Genomic DNA, 22,874 nt, shown 5'->3' with positions numbered 1-22,874 from the left:
CACTTAATTATTATCATTAATTTAAATGTTTCTCTCAATTTATATATTTAAATTTCAAATACATTTAATTAATGTTTTTGAAGTATAATTTTTAGCATATAAATTAATAATATTTGTCGAAAATCATTTTATTAAAAATAAAATCAAAATCTCACATTATAACCTGACTTTTAAGATTCAACGTGACTCAAAATTCACTTCTGATTTTTATAATTTTCTTACATCACTTCTTATAATTTTCTAAACACAAATTGTGAATGAAAAAAATAGCCTTTATTATGAGAATAAGAACATGGAAAGTGCAGAATGATGAAACATACACGTGGTTCTGTTTTATTGAAAAGAAGAATTTGTTTGAGATAAACAATAATAATAATAATTAAGAAAGAAGAAAAAGATTATTGCGCAATGATTTAGGTTTTTTGTGTGGAAGAGTGTAATAATGATTTGCAGTGTTGCGTGATTCATCTTCATTCTCACTTATTTTCCTCCATTAACTTTTTCTCCAAATGCAATTATGCTTCCATTTTCTTCTTCAAATAAAAGACAACACCTATTTTTGTCTATATATTCCATGCCCAAACAATTAACCAAACTCATTTCTCTTTTTCAAATAAATTTAAAACCATAGGGGATAAACTTCTTATCTATATCTACTTTAATGACAAGAAAAAAAAAACTTTCAGTTTAGAATGTCGGTTTAAGCAACTGATTAATATTCATAATTACATAATTTCATCCATCAAATTTAAGTACAACTTTAAATATCATGTCTAATAAAAATAAGAAATTTCAATATTAATAAATTTATCATTTCAAAATTTTAAATTGAAGATGGAATTAATCTTATTATGTAATTCTAGTAGTGATAGTATTTTCTTAAAAAATATTTTATATTAAAATTCAAGCATTAAGTAAAAATAAATATTGATTTTGAAAATAATTTGGTAACTTATTATTTTAAGGTTTTATACATGAAATATTCTTACGATCCAACATTTTAGTTATTGTTATCATTCTTGATTTTCTTGAATGTATAAGAAACATGGATAGTCATATGTTATTAAAAAATATAAAAATAATAATCTTAATTTCACAATTTTTAGACAACTTATTTTTACATAATTTTAGTAAAGAAAAAAAAAATGGTATCTTAAACTATGTATAACGTCTTTTATGATGTGTTCATTGTTGAAGGATGTTGCAGAATAATCAAGTTTTTGAGTTTTTTTTCTCACCAACAGATCAAAATCGTTTTTAAAACGTAGATTTTAAAACAATAACGTGATTGGTCCAGTTTACGCGTGCCCTAGTGGTAGAATTAAGGTGAATGCATGAGAATTTAATTATTCTTCATTTTCACTATTATCATAAAAATACACATAACTTTCCTTGCTTTATAGTAATTTACTCTTTCGATCCTTAAGCACAGAATAGTCATATATATTTTTTTAGGTAAATTAAAATTAATACTTCATATTGATTTATTATGTCTTTTCTTTTAAAATAGAATAATTTCCTCTTTATTCTTGTAAATCGTTAATTAAGAATATATCTAAAAGTTTATAGTTTTTAAAGAAAAAAAAAACAATTGATTTCCTTTTCTCAAGAGTCTAAAAGAATAACTCTAATAGAAAGTTATAAAATCAACATATAGATAGGGACAAGGATTCATTTATCAAGGAACAAGTGTCGGCAAACCTAATTAATTGATCATTAATTTTTTATGCATATGTAACTATTAAATAATGGTCATTAATTTTACAACATTTTTCATACAATTTAAAGATTATACTTGATTAATCAACTTCATCATAAACTTTTTAAAGTCATCGTGATTGCATATTAACTTATAAATATTTATTTAATTAATTTTCACATGTTAAATAATCAATGGCACTTGACTTAATGGTTAAAATATAGAATATTATGCAAATTCAAGATGAATAATTTTGAATTTGAAAGAATTATTTCCAGTTAAAAGATTCCATGTCTTGTTAATCCATATAGTATATATATATATATAAGTCACAAACATTCTATCATGTTGAAGAAAAAATAGGATTAAAAATGTTGCTTTGATTCTAAAATTTCGTGACAAAAAAAAAATGCCATTTTTAAAAATAAATAAATGTTCATAGAAATATTAATAACAAAATAATATTAAGAATGTGAGTTCCAAAAATAGTAGGTTTGTATAAGTATGTCGAAATTATTATTTCCTCTCAAATGGTTTTAAGTAACATGCTTGTAACATTACTAAAAAAATGAGGGTAACATTACTTTTTTAAGAGAAAAACTAAGTTTTGATGTTATTGCTAAATATTAGTAAAGAGGGATTTTTAAGTACATCTTCTAATCTAAAATTTTCTGTAAATATAAACATAACATATTAGATAACAAATTAAAACTGGTACGTAAGAAGGATATATATACAAAGACATAAGTTAAAAATACAATCATATATATTGTGAGTAATAGTTTCCAACAAAACTAGAATGCCACTTTACATAATAAAAAATATTATAAATTAGCACATATTATTTGGTTATATGATAAATAAATAAACAAAGTAAATTAAAATATTATTGGGTGCCGACAAGGTTTCATCCTCTAAAGCAAACAATATATCGGAAACGTGGTGGTTAATCTTAGTAATGCCTGTCAGACCTGCGGTAGGAATATTGGCGTGCAATTTAAATATTTCTTCCTCCTCTTATCCTCTGTGGTGTGTTTTAAGGACAAAACCGTGACGGACTTAAGTCGGATCAGAATATAGACTTTAATCCATGACTCTAATATCATATTAAGCAAACATAATTCAACTTTACAAAATCCACTTCCAAAAACATTAATTATGTATTTAATAGACGATAATAAGATAAAAAGAAGTGTTAGAAATGAAGAGAGGGAAATTAATGTGATGTGGAAAAGTAAAGAACGTTTCCATGAAAAAGGGGAAGTAGAATAAGGTTAATTGAAAGGAAAATACCTACCCCTGATAGCATCAATGAACATGGGAGGTCAATGCAGAAAAGTGTTGGATTGTGGTACCCACCACCACTACTACATCTCTTACACCTACAACTTCTTTACCTATTGCCCATTGCAAACACAACCACATTCATTCATTCACTACTCATTCATATATATATATATATATATAGCACCCCCATAAGCCACTGCACCCTCTGCAACATCTTCTTCTCCTTCTCTTTCTTCCATTCTGATTGCAACACCACCACTCCACACCTTCCAACATGGGCGGTATCAGCCTTGAGGAAATCAAAAACGAGAACGTTGATCTGGTATTCTCATTCTTCTCATTCTTCGGTTAAGCACCAACCACCATGTTTTTTAACTTTCTTCTCGCATGCACTACAACCTTGTATGACATGTTCCTCGTTTTCAGTCTTTCTTTTATGTCAGAATTCCAAAAGTAAAGTATACAAAATGATCACCATTCTATTGATTTTGATTACGTGATTTTTCCAGAGACTGTATATATTGTTTGTTTCATGATCATAAAAAAAAAATATTTTGCTTGTCTTATTTACCTGTAATTAAGAATGAGTTTTACGTTATATCTATATATATAAATGAATATTTATTGGAGTTGTGAATTTAGGAAAAAGATGGACCCTTTTTCCGCGTGAACCAGAAACCTCTTTTTACGCTAACAGTTCCTTTCGTTCCCGAATCTTGCCTTGTTTATAACACTTTGTTTGTACGCACAATACGAATAAATGAACTAATATTTTTTATTAAAAGTTATCATAAATTTTAATTGAATTTTGACGTGTGTATTTTTATTATACGAGATTATTGCAGTGAAAAAACGTTACGTGAGTTGAATAACTCTTTTTTTTATTTTATTCTATTTATATGGATGTATAGTTAGCATGAGATAGATGTTGATTCGGAAAAAAGTGACAACTACTGTGGCACGGAAAGAAAGGAATCAGCTAGCTTCTGACGCGTGTCCCTCACACCATCACCATATTCTATTTCCATGCACTTTTTCTCTTGCATACGAATTAGTATTATATCAAAATATTGTTGCATGCTTAATTTTAGAGAAAACACGTTTAATCTCACTGGTAACTTGTTCAACAAGTGCAGGCAACTTACAAAAAAATTCAATTTTTTTTTTCTGATTGTGATGACGTGCACCCCTGATAATTCTGAATTTATATTTTTTAATTTTGATTATTTGTTCTTGAGTTTAAATGTTGTCAACCAGTTCAAATTATCTTTAAGCATCGCTTTCAAAATAATTGTCACAAAATGAACAATCTTGTTAAAAACTGAATATAATTCTGAAATGATTGTTCATGAAATCAGCTTTAAAAGGCTGAAAAACTGAAGCAAAGTAAACCATCTTTATAATTGGAGAAATAACGAGACAGTGTCACATAATTGCAGGAACGAATTCCGGTGGAGGAAGTGTTTGAGCAGCTGAAATGTTCAAGAGCAGGTCTAACATCGGAGGAAGGAGCCAGTCGGCTTCAAGTTTTTGGACCAAACAAATTGGAAGAGAAAAAGGTTTTTCTGTCTTGTTGATGTTTGTTCTTGTGTCACAGAGAAGTTAAGTTTGGTTTTCATCCCTCACTGAATTGTTGTATGGTGAACAGGAAAGCAAAATTTTGAAGTTTTTGGGTTTCATGTGGAACCCCTTGTCATGGGTTATGGAAGCTGCTGCTATAATGGCCATTGCTCTGGCCAATGGTGGAGGAAGGCCTCCGGATTGGCAAGATTTCGTTGGTATCATTGCTCTCTTGTTCATTAACTCCACCATCAGTTTCATCGAAGAAAACAATGCTGGTAATGCAGCTGCTGCACTCATGGCTGGTTTAGCTCCCAAGACCAAGGTAACCTCAATCTAATAATCTAAATTTGTACCATATATCATGCATCCAACATGAAGTGTTTTCAGATTTTCAAGGGTCACTTAGATTCCCTTGTCATTTTTTGGTTTTAAGCAGAGTTTTGTCAAACAGTTTCAAACTGCTTGGTAGTTAAGTGTTAATCATATTAAGTTTTAAAATCTGAAAAACATAATGAATTGATAGATGTTTCCTCATCTTCTTTGTTTTCATCTTGTTCAAACTCTCTCAATTCTACACTCATCTTAAATTTTTGCTGTTGCCGAAAAAAAAAATTCAGGTTCTGAGAGATGGGAGATGGACAGAACAAGATGCTGCAATTTTGGTCCCAGGAGACATAGTCAGCATCAAACTGGGAGATATCATTCCTGCTGATGCCCGTCTTCTGGAGGGTGATGCTCTGAGTGTTGATCAGTCTGCTTTGACAGGAGAGTCTCTCCCAGTGACAAAGAATCCCTCTGATGAAGTGTTTTCTGGATCAACCGTGAAGAAGGGTGAGATAGAAGCAGTGGTGATTGCCACTGGGGTGCACACCTTTTTTGGCAAGGCTGCTCATCTGGTTGACAGCACCAACCAAGTTGGTCACTTCCAGAAAGTCCTTACAGCAATCGGTAACTTCTGCATTTGCTCCATTGCGGTTGGAATAATCATTGAGCTCATAGTCATGTACCCAATACAACACCGCAAGTACAGAGATGGGATTGACAATCTGTTAGTTCTCTTGATCGGAGGAATTCCGATTGCCATGCCAACTGTTCTGTCTGTCACTATGGCTATTGGTTCTCACAGGCTTTCACAGCAAGGTGCCATTACAAAACGTATGACGGCTATTGAGGAAATGGCAGGAATGGATGTCCTCTGCAGTGACAAAACTGGGACTCTCACCCTAAATAAGCTCAGTGTTGACAAGAATCTGATTGAAGTTTTTGCCAAGGGTATTGAGAAGGATTATGTTATCCTTCTTGCAGCCAGGGCTTCTAGGACTGAGAATCAGGATGCTATAGATGCTGCAATTGTTGGGATGCTTGCTGATCCAAAGGAGGTAAATATGTCAAAACAGTGCTCACTGTCATTTGGGATAAATGAAGATAAAAGAAATATTAATTTAACTTCTACTGTGAATTTATCAGGCACGAGCTGGTATCAGGGAGGTCCACTTTCTTCCATTCAATCCTGTGGACAAGAGGACTGCTCTAACTTACATTGATTCTGATGGAAATTGGCATCGATCTAGCAAAGGTGCTCCTGAGCAGGTAAATATGTGTTCTGTTACCTTACCACTATTTGGTTCATTTGTGAACATTTTAGATGAACAATGTACTTCTTTTTCCTGGCTTAGATATTGAACCTCTGCAACTGCAAAGAAGATGTCAGAAAGAGGGTTCATGGAGTGATTGACAAGTTTGCTGAGCGTGGACTCCGTTCGTTAGGTGTTGCTAAACAGGTTAGCAAAGCTGATATTTAACATTTCTCTTCTCCAACCCATTAATTATTGACTACCCTCCTTCATCTATTGCTGTTTGCATGGTCTCTGCATAACAGGAGGTACCTGAGAAAAACAAGGATAGTCCTGGTGCACCATGGCAGTTTGTTGGTCTTCTACCACTTTTCGATCCTCCAAGGCACGACAGTGCGGAAACCATCACAAGAGCTCTGAACCTTGGTGTGAATGTTAAGATGATTACTGGTAAGATTGGAGGGAGACCATTATTTCTTGTAGTTCATGTTTCATACTAAAAATAGAATCATGTAGCTTAGAAACTCTTTGTGGGCTTCTTGTTCTCTAGGTGATCAGCTTGCCATTGCCAAGGAAACTGGCCGAAGGCTTGGGATGGGAACAAACATGTACCCATCTTCTTCATTGCTTGGACAAAGCAAGGATGCTTCTGTTTCAGCTCTTCCAGTTGATGAATTGATTGAGAAAGCTGATGGATTTGCTGGAGTATTTCCTGGTAGGTCCTTGTCCAGGATAATAATCATCATGGTACTTGATAGCATCACACTGTCACACATTTTTTTGTTTTAATCCATTTTAGACATCCTTTTTCTTGTTCAACGTTCATGGCTTCGTTGCAAGCTGGTGAAATGGGACTACGTAGTACTTACTTTAACAATACTAACCTTCATGGTGACATGTTTCATATCAAACAACATTTTATTCATGTTTTCTTCACACTATGACATGACAGAACACAAATATGAAATCGTGAAGAGGCTTCAAGAGAGGAAGCATATATGTGGAATGACAGGTGATGGTGTCAACGATGCCCCTGCATTAAAGAAAGCAGACATTGGAATTGCTGTTGCTGATGCCACAGATGCTGCTAGAAGTGCTTCTGACATTGTCCTCACCGAACCTGGTCTGAGTGTCATTATTAGTGCAGTGCTGACCAGCAGGGCAATTTTCCAAAGGATGAAGAATTATACTGTTAGTTTCCTTGCATGCATAATTTGATTGATTGACTTTATTTAATATCTTAACAACCTAACTCAGAAGTGTTGATTATGGCAGATCTATGCAGTGTCCATCACCATTCGTATAGTGGTAAGTGCAGAAAATGTTAACTCAAAAAACATGTCAACATTTTTACAAACACATATATATACGTGGTTCATGTAATTTATGTGATCTACTTCTCTGTGGCAGTTTGGTTTCATGTTTATTGCATTGATTTGGAAATTTGATTTTGCACCCTTCATGGTGTTGATTATTGCAATACTAAACGATGGTAAGATAATCCTTATTTAACCTTCAGGCTGTTTATATAGACTATTCTGTGAAAAAGTTTAATTTGATTTCATTCACCCCTATTACATAGGTACCATCATGACAATTTCCAAGGATCGAGTGAAACCATCTCCACTGCCAGACAGCTGGAAGCTGAGGGAGATTTTTGCCACTGGTGTTGTGCTAGGTAGTTACTTGGCACTAATGACAGTGGTATTTTTCTGGCTCATTAAGGATACCAGTTTCTTCTCGGTAATAGTTTATAGTTTTGGTTTTCCTCAATATTATCACCACCAAATGGAGAAAACTGTAAGAGCCATAAGCACAATTTTCCCAATTGCAGGACAAGTTTGGTGTGAGGTCTATAAGAAATAGCCCCGGAGAAATGATGGCAGCCCTGTACCTACAAGTCAGTATTATAAGTCAAGCACTGATTTTTGTCACAAGGTCCCGCAGCTGGTCTTATGTTGAAAGACCTGGTCTTCTCCTACTGAGTGCTTTTATGATTGCACAGCTGGTAATCTAGAATCTCCTATTATCAGCACCTAGTACATATAGTTGTTTCTTACTTTATCTTCTGATTGTGTGATTGAAGAGCAGTGTCATTGCGTTTTGTCAAGAACCTGGTCATCATGATCTTTCACATGTCACTCACTTCCCATCCACATCCATCATTGTTAAAATAATATAAACTGAAGCACTAAAACCATGTAGCTAGAAAATATTTACATCCACAAGAGAAAAAATAACCACATCTCTAACTAAACTTAGCATTGAAACGGAATGAAAATCAATTCAATGGTACTCCACTATGTGATTGATCAGTTCAAAAATATTTTGGCATTTTGGCTTTCTTCTGTGGCTATAATAATTTGCTTCATGATTGATAGGTGGCAACATTTCTAGCAGTATATGCTAACTGGGGCTTTGCAAGAATTGAGGGAATGGGATGGGGTTGGGCTGGTGTAATCTGGCTCTACAGTTTAGTGACATATGTTCCACTTGATATACTTAAATTCGCAATCCGCTATGTTCTCAGTGGGAAGGCTTGGGACAATCTTTTAGAGAACAAGGTAATATGTTCATCTTTACTATTATTATTTTTATTACTAATGGCATTGTTGATCTTTAAACCAGAAACTTCAAAACTCAAAACTTGTTTATCACAGACTGCCTTCACTACAAAGAAAGACTATGGAAAAGAAGAGAGAGAAGCACAATGGGCAACTGCACAGAGAACTCTTCACGGTCTTCAGCCACCTGAAACAACCAACCTTTTCAATGACAAGAACAGTTACAGGGAGCTTTCAGAGATTGCTGAACAAGCTAAGAGACGTGCTGAGGTTGCTAGGTAAGACACTGAATCCACTTCCACAGTGCCATTGTGTGGCATAAATTTGTGTGTGAAATGATTGATGAAGAGACAACATATAACTCCACAAGTACTTTTTTTTATTTTGTTCTCCAATCATAGTTAGAGTTTCATCTTGGTAATCTGCATTAAACCTTTATTACAGGAATTACACTTAGATGAAACTCTAATTGTAATTGGAAAACATCAATAAAAGCACCTAAGGAGCTATATGTAAGTTGTCCTTCATGAAGTGGTAATTATCAAATAGTGATAATGTCTTACAGAGATATTTCTTATATTGGTTTACAGACTCAGGGAGCTTCATACTCTGAAAGGACATGTTGAGTCAGTGGTGAAGCTGAAAGGACTTGACATTGACACAATCCAACAGCATTACACAGTTTAAGAAGCTTGGACAATCTTCAAGAAGCCACTCTGGTGCTGTCCAAGAACAAAAACAACAAATATAATGAAGACCTAAGTTAATGTGTCTTTATATTAGGATGAAGGTCCTTTTGTGAAAATTTGAACGGTTACTGTTCCTTTTCATCTGTGTCAGTAGCTCAAGGAGATGCTATGCTCTTTAGATACCAAATAACATGGTAGATAGGATTTACTTACGTCTTATTTTGAGAGTGTTAAATGATATCAAGGTCACTGTTAAGCTCTCTTTTTTTTTTTTTTCTGATGAACAAAACTCGATATATTTCCCATCTTGATCAACGTAGCTCAATAATGAATTCAACTCCGTGTTCCTTTTTAATTTGTTCGTGTTCAGCATAAAAGGGACAATCAATGGATGGTGGAAGCACCTAACAGTACCTCACGATTGAAATTAAACAAAAGAAAATAATATTGGTGGAGTTACCCATTAGAGGTGGGTTTTGAGGAATTTAACAAAATGTGTTTTCTTTGTTTATTATAATTGATACAGCAGATAGAGCAATTGGATGTGAGAGATAACGTTAATTGGGAAGTGCTAATCTGAAATCAGATAAGGAAGATGGATTCTGATTCTGACTTATAAAGAGATTATTCCCCAACCCAACTCCACTGCATAAGATGGTCCGTCCTTCTGTACGTTTCTTTTTTTCTTTTTTATGGGCTAAGTTATTCCTTCTGTCTGAAGCCATGTGAATGAATGCAAGGAATAACATTCTTATAATGTTTTAGGTGGAGATGCCCTAAACTTTGTTTGAAATTCTGCAAAAAATAGAAACTAGTCACTACCACCAATATCTGTCATGGTTGATTCTCTTCTCTCCTTTTAGTTTCAAAAATTCTTTCTTAAGACATTTTCACGCTACTTAGCAATGAATTTCTCATTTAAAATCTATTAATTTTAAAAATAATCTTCAAAAACAAAAAAACAGAAACAAAAGATAAAAGTTTTGTTATCGTTTTGTTTTCGCCTTGTTTAACTTCTCCCTCGGTTTCACACTCTATATGTGGCTTGCACCATCCTTCACCTACTGTTTGATAAGCTTGTTCAATTGATTTTAAAAACTAAAGATTTTTTTTTTTTTTAAAAAAAAAGAAAAAAAGATAGCCTCATTTATTTAAGGGGAGAGAATTGTTAAAACATGGGAATAAACCCTCTAGCGGCATGATCCATTCTTCCATGGCTATGATCCATTCTTCCATGGCTGTTTATAAAAATGGTAAATGTAGCTAATAATATTCCTGTAGCAATTTCTGAATTTTTCTTTTCTTCCTCGTTCTTGAAAAGAATTTTGGTGGTCGTCATACAGCACTAAAGCTTGTCGGTTTGGAGATAAGTTTGCCCACAATACTTATCGTTTTTTTGTTGCGCGACCTGGAGATAGAGATTCCAAGGAATAAAGTGATAATTTCAAAAATTCGATGTGTATCCCACTTTAAAGATTTTCGAAACCGCAAGTCTATTCGAACAGCACCATCTACATTCTATGTACAATGATGCATTCCGAATATGGTGCCTGCCAGTTTTCCTTTATTAGCTGTCGACAGAGTTTCTATTTTTGAAGGCAAAAATCCTCACAAAAACTAATAAATCTGTCCAAATAAAATGCATCAACTTTGAGTGCCTAACACCAACTGGAAAATAGCAACCAATTAGAAATTAAATATCAAAATCAAGTTTTGGCATTACAACATGCAGTGCCAACAACACAACCGTCCAAACCCCGAGTGTAGCAGTATTGCATTCTGCTACTTATTTCATAATGAAGAATTTATTCTAATTCCAATTTTAAACGATTAGCAAATGGTGTTTGGCATGTAAAAAAGATGGAACTTGTATGAAACCAACTTTTACATATATTGAATTATGATAAACAAGAAAAAATAAATGACAACAGTTTGAAAAGATGAACCTAGCTCTGTCGTAGTAATTATACAGGACATCAGAGTAGGCATTGAAGGAATAACAAGGCCACAAGGGGCCAAGATACAAATGCTAACTGACAACAGTACAGAAAAATGAACCATCCTGTGAGGTAACAATTTTGAAGTTACTTTTTCTAATATTTAACATCTCTACCAAGAATTTTTACAGATGAATCTAGACTATGCGGGAGCCTTTTGATGATACGTCTGCTGAAGCGCTTGTGGTAAGTTTAATACAATCTCTGCGTATGCTGGAATGGAAGCAATGTATAAAAAGGTCAGTATAGAGAGGACTGTCAGTAGAGAGCAGTGAAGAAATACTCATCACAATTATAAGAACACGGAAGCAGGCTTGTAAAATAAACTTGGGGGAAGCTCCCATAAAAATAAAAGCACTTGCAATGAAAAAATTTGAGAACTCGAACTCATTCGTGTGATAGCTTCACCTAGCTGCACACATCCGACAAGGACATGAACAACTGATGAAAAAAAGCCAAAAATAAATATGTTCTAACAAATTAACTGCCTATTGTGTGTCCAACAACTACATGGTACAAAATCATGAAATAAAGTTTTCAACATAAAAGAATTTATTTTTAACTTATTATCATGTGCTCATACGGAACAGAAAGCTGATTTAAGAAAAGAAATAAAGTTAATGCACCTTCTGGTAAACTCATGGTTCGTAAGGCATCTTCTGCGTAGGTTAACCGAATTGGAGTAGAATGACTTCCAGAAAGTCCATCTTCCTTCCTGTTCAAAGTTGCTGTAGTATTTTTATTGAACATTGGCCAGGCTAGAACTGATATTCGAGTTGGGAGCACCGAAATTAGATCAGCATATCGAAGGCTGACTGTCACCTTGCTGAAACAAAAAAGAAAATTGATTGAGCACAGAATATCTTTTAACCTTTTGTTAGCTTTTCTCTTCGAATGTATATCCAATTTCATTGCAGGAAATTTTAATCATAAACCTGACATAGAAAGAAATGTTAATAATTTTTAAATAAAACAAATGAACTGTCTTAACTAAGGTGCCAACAAATCAAAATTGTAAAAACTACAAATGTTCCTTTCATAAGATCCATTTCTCCCATCACCCCAGTTACATGACCAAAATTTTTGGCATAAGAAAGTTGATAGAAGGAAAATATAGACGGAGACAGATATATATATATATATATATATATATATATATATATATATATATATATATATATATATATATATATATATATATATAAACCAAGAATAATATATATTAACAAAGAAACTAGTAACATTTTACTTTTAGCGTCACATCACACCTTAGAATGTCCAGGAAACAAAATAAAAGCACATCACTACCCCAGTATCACTTGCTTCATCAAATTTACCTCAACTGACATTTTACTACATTATTCAAGCATAATAACCTCCAGATTTACAATTGATTGAATTGGAAGGGAAGAAAAATTTTAAGTGCTACCAAAACTTTGAAGAAAAATGGTTCCAAACAAACAATATTAATACAAGATACTGACCAATCAGAATCATCCAATACAAGTTCGATCATATGGTAGGGAAGGCTATGATACAGCTCTCTAATTTGATTTCCATAAAGTTCCTTTATAAGTCTGACCTGCATGATATTCACAAGAGACAAACAAAGATGCGTGTTTTTTGTATCAGAATAACTTAGACATAGAAAAAATCACAAGCAGAGGTTCTTTATCATTGCAAAGATTTCTCAAATTTCAAATAATGATTGATAGATTTTTTCTTTTCGCGCATACTTAGTAAATATTCATGTTTTAATCTTAATAGTAGAAATAGTAAATAAAACTAATAGAGAAAATAAAATTAAGCCTTCTATTTAGAACACAATTTGTTTTCATGTACTATCAATGTAGAGATTTTGTACATTGTCAGCCAATTAAAAATAGCCTAAATATGACTTTTAAATTAATTATTACAAAAGTCACCAACAATGTCACTGTACATGACAAACCACTAATGAATGACTGAGTAAAGCATTCTAATTAAATTCTTCAAACATTCTGGGACAGATGTCAAAGTTTTATGCTAACCCAACGTTTAACACTAATGCAGACATTATTCAATCATAGTCCTCACACACAAGGGACAAAAGACACTGGAAATTTTGTACATTTCCAACTTCATGCGATTCGGACAATTTGAACTGTAAACCTTTGCACATAAATAAAAACAAATTCATGTGGATAGTGAAGACAAAATATTGGTATTCCAAAAATAAACGAATCAGACTCTCATAATGATTACATACATGAACAATCTACCTGTTCCCGTCTATCCACAAAAGCCTGCAATAGATCTCCAACATGATCTATGAATTTCTGAAAGCAAATCAATAAAACAATGGTTATTAGAAAATGAAAATTGAAATACAGTGTAAAGGCAATATATATAAATGCCTTTACCATTGCATTGGATGAAAGGAGATCATTTTCTATTTCACGTATTGGCAGGAAAAATGGAACGGTGTGTTCAAGGACAGTCATTTTTTCAAGAAATGACTTACTCTCCAGCACACAATGGTAAAATTCACAAGGTTCACCTGGCAATAAATGAACAAGCTATATCACTTATCATCACCTAATGGCAAAGAAAAAGACAAAACGGGAGGAAAGGGCAAATATAAAAGGTCCAGCCTCTATCTTGTTATTTATGTAATCTTGTGAGCCAAATAATATGGTAGTGCTTGAGAAAAGTTATTCAAGAGAAATTTGATCGCCAATTACCAGCATACGATGTTTCATACTGTACACCAATTCTTGCTCCTTCCAAACAGCAAATTACCTGCTAACAAATACACAACCAAATTCCAATATTTAAAAGATGATGATCTGATTCGAATGTTAAGACAGAATACCAACTAATCTATACGCAATCTCAAACACTCAGACAGACCAACAATTAAGATATTAATATCACAAGGAACGCCAAGATATGACAAGAAACACGAAAAAACAGAATGTAGCAAGGAAGTCAGACACTGCACATCATAAAGGCGACTAACTTGAAAACCCATGAGCACAGTACCAAGGAGGAGCCATAAATAACTTCCAATCCAATAACAAGTTAATAGAGAGACGCATAAAAATGAAAGCGATCTGCTCTGTCCACCCTCACTACATGATTGCAGAAATAAAAACTAGTAGTTTCTAAACATAGCATAAAACACACCCCCGATTCCTCTTAAGCACTTCAGTTTTCTGGTTCTCTCCCTTAGACAATTGAAATATAATTGACCCCGAACTTTTAATCTGTTACTTTGCCACTTGTGCCTTTTTTCCCCTTCTTGGGGTAATGTATAGAATCTTTGAAGTCAATGCTAAAACTTTTACAAGTATAACATCTTTTACTGAAAAACAAATCATTTGCAATGAAAGGCAGATGTAGCCATGTAATATTACCTTGTTTCCAATTTTATATGTAATTTTTTCATGAGGACATGACAATATGTCAGCATCCCCATGCATTGCCTTTCTGTCTGACTCCATATGCACCTGATAGTGCGCAAACAACGAAAGTGAAACTGAAAAGAATTCATAATTACAGAGACCACCAAGGTCAAATATAAGAAAAAAGTGAAATAAAGAAGGTAGCAAACAATAATTAATACCCGCTCTCTTATTGTAGCTAGTAGACCATCATTCCACGCATCCCCATCTAAACATATCTCTACAAGAAAAAATGGTGTTAACAAAGAATTTTCTGGACATCTATATAGAAATGAATGAACAAAAGACGTTGGTCAGTATTTCAGATGTCAAAGAGTATATATTGCCAACTGAACCAAGATTAACGTCTTAATAATCTTCCCTATTTAAAATGCTTTAAGTTATAGAACGTTTATTCTGATCAGTTCCCTTTTCTTATTCAAGGTATAAGATCTTTTATTTCATTAGGATCCAATTCAATTCTTACTGGTATAAAATATATAGTGAATATTTTGATATTTTAACAGTAATATTTCAAACAATAGATAGGTAAACACCAAGATCAACTAATGTTTATGCAGGGTTGAGCCAAAGGCACAGAAAAATCTTATTGCAATTTATATTCAATGTTTTAAAGGTTACCCTGTTTCAACCCAATCCAGTCAGTGCTGTCTCCTCTGGCACACAGGCTTGTCATACACATAAGATAATATAAACAACTACATTTCCATATATGATAACGGAAAAATATCAATCTGATCCTCCAAAGAAAGTTGACATTAACTTAGCTCCTCAATCAAGAAAACCAATATTAAAGTCGACCTTTTGTGTGCAGACTGTGAGATAACTGTTGATGGAGCTTCTGGTTTAAAGACTAAATTGAAGCAACAAATCACAATCTGATTAAGGGGTTAGATTGGTGCTACTTTCCATAACAGATGGACTTAATTAATATCAAATTTATGTGGAGGGCCAAACGATACCCTTTCTATAACTGAGTGGCTAAATTAATGTCAACATTTGCACTAATTAAGTCCTAGGAAATAGAAAAAGAAACTCTTAGGATACCAGTTTACAGATGGATACATCAGAAAACAGCTTTTTTGCGCAGAAGATAATATTAAATTATTCTGACAGAAACAAAATTAAAATTTCACGGGAAAATCTTGCATATGATTAGCCTTTGCTTCTCATATATATATATATATATATATATATATATATATATATATATATATATATATATATATATCTTCATTATCAATCTTACCATGATAAAAAATATTACTTTTTAACCATAGGGATTTGAAAATATTGAATGGATGCATCATATGAAAAAGCAAAAAATTTGGAATGTTTATAATAAATGAACAAAAAACAGTAAATTGAAAATGAAAAAAAGGAACCATTGACAAAAAGGTCAAATATCATAACAGCTACACTAGAGTGCAACAAAGGAAATAAATGACAAAAAAAATTGAGACCAGGCAGATCCATATACTATCTACAGCTAATTTATTAAAGAATCTCCAAAGAACAAAGTCAAAGCTACCTTCAGTTTGAGAAGCTCGTGCAGCTTCAAACTCTTTCTGTAGACGTTCAAATATTATCTTGTCCGAATCCCTGTGAACCCAATATTAAAAAGATTATGTTACCACAGCATACAACAACTAATGGATGCCATGAAACAACAGTATTAAAAGTATCATAGAATGCATCAAGACATTCACTGAGGAAGAGACCTAAACATCTTCTAGTGGCCAAAATGCACCTTGATTGCATGAACAGCATTTTCAAAGCATGTTAGACATTACACATAAAACATCTATAAAGAAAAATGAAAAATAGAAGAGTCCTTCTTACTAATAATCTGGAATGTTCACACATGCTTTGATGTCAACATCTCATTGCAACATAAGGTCTGACTTTGCATCAGTCACGGTTATCAAACCCATATAGCATTTATCAATCAGCCCAAAAAACTTTAATAAAAGACAGTGAGACGACCACTACAGATTATAGGTTTGAGATATAAAAAGTCATTGCATTATACATATATAAATGCCAAAAAATTTAAAAATACTAGGACAATTAATAAAATGGTTTGACAGAATTTTGAATATCCACCCTAGTTATCTAAATTCTTCCCAATTTCCCTCTTATCAACCACAAACTTAATTTATGCATGTTCACGTAAAAAGACCAAGAACTTCAATGGTTTCCTCATTGAATACACCAAGTATATTTCTAATTCTATCCCACCCACTGGTATACAAGTAACCAATAAAGTAAAAAATGGCACAGTATACAAGTTAAGCATCAGCAAGATAATACTATGCACATTAATTTGCAGTTCAAGTATCTGCACATTGATGACTTTCCAATGAAAAATTGTACTACAGAAAAAAGCAATCAGCATCTTCAACAGTGATTTACCTGGCAAGACGTTCTGTCAAATCTCCATGTCTTTTAAGCAAACTTCCAACTGTCATTGAAAGAATAGAATAACTGATATGTAATGTAGAAAATAGAAATAAAGCCAGTGAGATAATAGACTTACATCTAGTTCGGGTAATCTCCAATCGATTATCATCATCTTGCATAAAATTCTGACAAAAAGGATAATTCAGCTTTAGTTTCAGCAAAGAAAAAGTACTAGCAATGCATAGAAACAGAGAAGCTCTACCCTAAAGATAGAACAGCAACCAACATAGTTCATACTGCTTTGCATGATCAAATGAAAAAAATTGACGTCAATAGGCATTTTATCAAGGAAAAGCTTGAGGTTTGATTTGTATTCCGTATATATGTACCTCCACTAAGTCAACTTGCAAATACTCTTACCAAGAGATTGTGCAATTCAGATTTTGAAAGAATTATGTGCAAGTAGAGAATAGGAACATCTATTCTCCAAGGGAAGCGATGGCAATAGTAGCAACTAACGAGTATTACTATTCCAAATCAAGGAAACCAATAGCACTCATAACAGCTGCTGTCGCAGCAAAGCAGTGCAGAGTGGCACTGTATAGCAATGATGACTTATTGCATCACAATTTAGAGTTGCTGTCGTGACAACTGATATTGCAGCAGTGTAATCACACCCTCATTTAACTCTTTCCAATAACTTTCATGCCTTATTTCAAGGAGGGGATGAACTCTCAGTTATTTTGTTTAACTTGATTTGCTCTATCAAATAATCATTTACCCTCAAGTTCAATCATCTTAGCTTCATAGTTATCAAACCTGAATTGCAGTCCCGTACCAACTAGATCCCAGTGTTGGTGGATAGCAACAAACAAGTAGGATGAACACTATTTTAAGTATTATAATTATAGAACAATAAAATTATACTAAATATAAATATTCAGACCAAAAATGAAGAAATTCACGCTAAATAATAGTTTACTCACATATATTAAGAGCATAGTAGTTGTTGAAATTTCTCATCAATTAGAAATATAGTTAATGTATTCCTGATAAGGATTGAATAATGCTCCCCTTAAAGACATGGTTTTGTGGATTCAGTTAAGACCAAATCATAAAATAGTATAGAAGTCCATCCCATATAGATTGGTTATTAGGCTACCATTGTATGTGTGAACCCTAAATGTCAATTCTTCGTCTTCGTTAAACGTTGTTATTATTGGGTCACATTTGTCCATGTTCCAGATGTATAGTCTTGGCATGAAGGTTGGAATTGAGATCATCAATCAACCAAAAAATGGCCATAGTAATCCTTTTAAGGCTTAGACAGTCCTCACGTTACAAACCTACCATCAGAGTATGCTAGACTGTAAATAACAAGATCCATTATTGGATCACCAATATTTGCGACACTCTGGATGTTTAGTCTTGGGTGGGTGTGATGGGGTTGAGATCTCACACCAACTAGAAATATGGCTAATATAGTCCTTACAAAGCTTGGGCGATCCTACAGACCAATTAGGCGTTGAGTTAGGCCTTAAGCCCAAATTCTAAGAGTAATAAGTAAAAAAAAAATGATTAATTTTAAAATGAATATAAAGAAAAAATAACAAATTAGCATAATATGAACTAAGAAGTCTGAAGGAATAAGAAAGAAAAGAACAAAAACACGTCCTGTAAAGTGCAAGTGGACAAATTAGCATAATGTGAATAAGAAGTCTGAAGGAATAAGAAAGAAAAGAACAAAAAAATGTCCTGTAAAGTGCAAGTGGACAAAAAAGTAATTTTTTTGGGAATGGCTAATGAAGAAGGGATTCAAGTTCGGTTACATTTCTAAAGCAAAAATGCATAAGAATAAGGGGGAGAAATCACAATATTAACACTCACATACAATATTATTTACAGGGGTAAAAATAGGATATAGAAACCTATAATGTGGTACAACTGCTATGTTGCAAAAAAAAAAAAACTATTGCTAAAGCCTTCACCACTACTAAAAACCAATTCATTATTTAAATCCCATGGCATCACAAGGCTGCTCTCAGCCTCTCCTTCATTACTCCACTGTAGCACCACAATAGTGCACTATTAGCTAATGTGATTAGCTACAGGTCAGAGATCACCAAAACTATTAGAAAACCAATCCCACCAGTGGCCAGTCATTTACTAGAGGGATGAAACTTCTAGACCTACCATATCCATTTGGCATTTTCACTCTAAAAAAGAAAAACGAAAGGGAAAGAATCATTTTGGCCTTGCATCTGTGTGTTCTTTCCCTTATCCATGCTCAAGAAGTCAACAATCAGATAGTATAAAAAAAGATGCCAGTGGAAAGAAATCCAAAAAGAAAATTAACAAAATACTTCTTCAAATGTTCATCCAAATTAAAACTTAATCTCATGAAAGTGAGAATCATTACCACTTCCCCAATTATTGCAAACGGCCGTCCAGGATATTGTTCAAACTGCGGCATTATTCAATAATAATTAGTTCATAAAGAAAAGAAAAAATAAATTATCAATCATGAACCAGCAAAAAAAAAAAAAATCAACTCTAGCATCAAACAGTGTAAAACAAGGTCACGATTACAATTTACAAGTAATCATGAACCAGCAAAAAAAAAATCAACTCAATAGCATCAAACCGCGTAAAACAATGTCACAATTACAATTTACAAGTAACTAGTCAGTAATTACACTTGAACAACCCACCCCGGGTAAATTCTCAATGATCGTTAACCCGAAACTTTACCCTTGTAAAATTAAATCATTTTAATACGTCAGAAAACCACTTTATATCAATAACCTCACGATTTCGTTAGGGAAGGAAATCATGCACCTATCAAGATAGCCTATACGAAGTAAGATGAACCAAACAAGCATATCGTTCCAGAACGTTCTACAATGAGGTATAGTCCTATGTACAATTGGGATTAATAGTGAAATTCAGATAAAAAAAACACTAAACTAGGTTTTATAGTCACTCGGTTATATTACAGTTTGCAGGTATGCGCAAGCAATACCTGGAAGTTGGAACACAGTTTCGTAACTAGAGAGAAAGAGAGAGACCTTGCGAGAAGATGAATCGGCGGAGAAAGGATATTTTCTGGGCCTCTTCCGCAGAGATTCTTCCACATCGCTCTCCATTTCAATCACAAACGATGCCTTCTTTCACTGTGCGAACTGGTACCAGGCACACTATAAGTGTGAGTGCCGACCCAAAAACAAAAAAATAAAATACCGATATGAGTTTCTTCGGTGGGCTCGGCCTACTAGCAAGTGGGTCATGCTAAATGTAGCCCATAAACAAAGAAGCTAGGGCCATTTCTTTCTGTACCTCCTAGTTTTCATGTGAATTTCTATAATTAAAAGAATAAATTGTTTCTTTATCTTGGTGTCACTGACATTGTCAAAATGGGTTGGAATCTGCGAGCCAACCTGACTCACCATGGATTCGGGTTGGGTTGAAATTTTTTTACAAATTTTAACTCGTAGATAAAAGGGTTACATGAGTATTTTTATTAAGTTGGGCTTTACATTTAGGTCATGTTAGATTTTTTTTAGCCAACACATAAATAATATGTATTTTTTGTTGATTTTGGTTTGTATTTGGATTGTATTAAAATTTATTTAGATTTTAATTAGAATTATAATTTAGTTTTGACTGAAAAATAAATAAAAAATTGTATTTTTTTTAATTAAGTGAATTCGTGAGCCAACCCGTTTAACCCGCTAACCCGTGGTGAGCTGGACCGAGTTCGAATTTTTTTGACTCACTAAAAGTGAGTCGGGTTGGATTGACTCACTAAATCATCAACCCTTGGTGGATCGGGCCGGATTATCCGTTTTGACAGCTCTACTTCCATCATTATCTATGTGTTATCTATCAATTGTGTTATGAATGTAAAGGAAGAAAGTTTTGTGAAATTTAAAAAAGAAAAACATTAAAAAGGTTGTTTGTTATGCAATTCAAAATAAAAAAAAAAATGATTTTTCAGATTAAACGGTTTAAAATATATTATTTGATTATATAATTTAAAATATTTTATAAAAAAGTTTCTTATGAAATGTATAACTTAAATTATTTCTTATATATAAAATGACTTTCCAATTATACATCCAAAAATTAAAAATAAAAACTTTAAATTGAATAATTTGAAAATAAAAAATAATTTTTAAATTGTATAATTAAAAAATTATATAAAAAATCATTTTCAGATTATGCCATTTGAAAACTTTTTTAATATTAAAAAATTCAAATCATATAATCCAAAATCATTTTATAGGCATGGTGAAAATTTTCGCATTGACAAAAGATGGAAGAAAAATATGAAAATGTCAGAAAATAAAAACTCCCGTAAATTAATTGCTCGTGAAAAAAAAAATTGCTGCTACTTGCTTCTATATATATCATCTTTGACAATAAATAAGATAATTTTAAATTATATCAGACGGTAATGAGTTAAGTTTGTCTATAACTTTCTTATTAATCTATAAAAAAGATACTTTTACTCAGATTTTTCTGAACAAGATTATTTAGAAAGATAGTGTTATAATAATTCACTTTGACCAAAATCAAATTAATAATTTTTTAAATTATAAACTTGATAAGATGATAATAAGATATTCTGGAACTTTTTAAACTTAGTGCCTCCAAAAAATCAAGAGTTGCGTTGTTTTTATGTAATTTGAGAGGTGATAAGAAATTTTAATTCTCTTAAAATGTTGTTTCTTAATTTAAGGGTGGCAAATGGGTTGAATAAGTACCTCTTGGTGGCCATGATAGTTTTTCGAAAGCCTTTTACTTATACTTGTTGTACTAGAAGTTGTGTGGATGAAAACTACTTGTACTATAGAGGAAAAATTATTATTTTTAATAATTGTATGAGTTATTACATTGAGAACAAAACACATATTTTCATCGATGTTCAATGCTTATATTTATTCAAAGAAAATATATATCAATATAAGAAATATAAAAGCACATTGTGTAGAAAAAAAAAATAGAATATTAAATTTTTATGAGAAAAACTTAATCTCGTATTTATAGTTTTATTTGCTGATAAGAAAAATCATGAAGAACATGAAACATCATTTTAAAAACCATTATCATTTTAAAGAACATAATAAAAAAATTACTTTTAGCATTTTTTTAACTAATGAGATTATTGATACTCCCACTCAATTTAGTGAAGAATTAAAAAATATTATTGTGAATATATCTATATGTTCATGGACTTATGATCATTGGTCTTCGTAAGTAAAATGACATGAAATACATTTGAAATGTTAAATAAATTTAACAAAAAATTGTTAAAATAATTAAATTCACATATTTCTAAAATTTGGAAGCTAAATTGACTCAAAATTTTGAAAAGATACTAATTCTAATTTTCACTAAAAATGAAGGAAGCGAAAACACATCTAACTCTATTAATAGATATCAATAACATTAATAGTATAAAGTCAACTAATAATAATTCATTATAGTTATGACATTTTGTAAATAATAGTAGTACTATTATGTTTGGTTAGAACCATGTATTAAAATATCGTAGAACACATTAGATATGTCAAACAACATGGATGCAAAAGTTTTTCATAAAAGTATCACATTACAACAAATCATTTTCTTTACATTTATTAAATTTAT

At 32.5% G+C, this 22,874-nt stretch overlaps 2 protein-coding genes across 7 annotated transcripts; one reads left to right on the top strand and one right to left on the bottom strand.

The window, feature by feature from the left end:
• The first annotated feature begins 3,048 nt into the window (after positions 1-3,048).
• LOC114164691 (plasma membrane ATPase 4-like) lies at positions 3,049-9,731 on the top strand. 2 transcript variants are annotated; one of them, XR_003599584.2, is made up of 17 exons: positions 3,049-3,308; positions 4,426-4,545; positions 4,635-4,871; positions 5,167-5,928; positions 6,017-6,139; positions 6,226-6,330; positions 6,429-6,573; positions 6,674-6,838; positions 7,076-7,314; positions 7,399-7,431; positions 7,534-7,615; positions 7,706-7,866; positions 7,958-8,131; positions 8,505-8,687; positions 8,784-8,965; positions 9,132-9,199; positions 9,278-9,731. XR_003599584.2 is itself a non-coding variant. In XM_028049436.2 (16 exons), exons 1-16 carry the CDS (start codon positions 3,261-3,263, stop codon positions 9,372-9,374), a joined length of 2,856 nt encoding a protein of 951 aa, XP_027905237.1. In that variant the 5' UTR covers positions 3,050-3,260; the 3' UTR covers positions 9,375-9,731. The 2 variants fall into 2 exon arrangements, 1 of the variants encoding a protein (XP_027905237.1); XM_028049436.2 differs by lacking the exon at positions 9,132-9,199 and having other exon boundaries at positions 3,050-3,308.
• A 1,512-nt stretch (positions 9,732-11,243) lies between these two features.
• Positions 11,244-20,471, bottom strand: LOC114164489 (centromere protein O). Of its 5 annotated transcripts, none has more exons than XM_028049185.2 (13): positions 20,291-20,471; positions 19,642-19,686; positions 17,359-17,407; positions 17,235-17,283; positions 16,351-16,421; positions 14,981-15,039; positions 14,772-14,864; positions 14,097-14,157; positions 13,776-13,912; positions 13,635-13,691; positions 12,858-12,955; positions 12,000-12,199; positions 11,244-11,586 (listed from the first exon to the last, which is right to left on the bottom strand). In XM_028049185.2, exons 1-13 carry the CDS (start codon positions 20,366-20,368, stop codon positions 11,516-11,518), a joined length of 1,068 nt encoding a protein of 355 aa, XP_027904986.1. In that variant the 5' UTR covers positions 20,369-20,471; the 3' UTR covers positions 11,244-11,515. The 5 variants fall into 5 exon arrangements, with proteins under 5 accessions (XP_027904986.1, XP_027904987.1, XP_027904984.1 ...); XM_028049186.2 differs by having other exon boundaries at positions 14,097-14,154; XM_028049183.2 differs by having other exon boundaries at positions 20,245-20,404.
• Positions 20,472-22,874: the final 2,403 nt, after the last annotated feature.

The sequence above is a fragment of the Vigna unguiculata genome, chromosome 9, assembly GCF_037176805.1.
Source record: "Vigna unguiculata cultivar grain cowpea cultivar isolate G323 ecotype 2 chromosome 9, ASM3717680v1, whole genome shotgun sequence".
Taxonomy (NCBI): Eukaryota; Viridiplantae; Streptophyta; class Magnoliopsida; order Fabales; family Fabaceae; genus Vigna; species Vigna unguiculata.
This window is presented reverse-complemented; position numbering and strand designations above follow the sequence as displayed.

What these genes read in the sequence shown, in the direction of transcription:
- LOC114164691 (XM_028049436.2), top strand. Translation starts at nt 3,261, where the DNA reads ATGGGCGGTATCAGCCTTGAGGAAATCAAAAACGAGAACGTTGATCTG. An exon ending in ATTTGCTGGAGTATTTCCTG is followed by an intron (nt 6,839 to 7,075) that starts GTAGGTCCTTGT and finishes ATGACATGACAG; the next exon opens with AACACAAATATGAAATCGTG. An exon ending in AGACGTGCTGAGGTTGCTAG is followed by an intron (nt 8,966 to 9,277) that starts GTAAGACACTGA and finishes ATTGGTTTACAG; the next exon opens with ACTCAGGGAGCTTCATACTC.
- LOC114164489 (XM_028049183.2), bottom strand. Translation starts at nt 20,358, where the DNA reads ATGTGGAAGAATCTCTGCGGAAGAGGCCCAGAAAATATCCTTTCTCCG. An exon ending in TTGCAATAATTGGGGAAGTG is followed by an intron (nt 17,408 to 19,641) that starts GTAATGATTCTC and finishes CCTTTTTGTCAG; the next exon opens with AATTTTATGCAAGATGATGA. An exon ending in AACCATGAGTTTACCAGAAG is followed by an intron (nt 11,587 to 11,999) that starts GTGCATTAACTT and finishes CTTCCATTCCAG; the next exon opens with CATACGCAGAGATTGTATTA.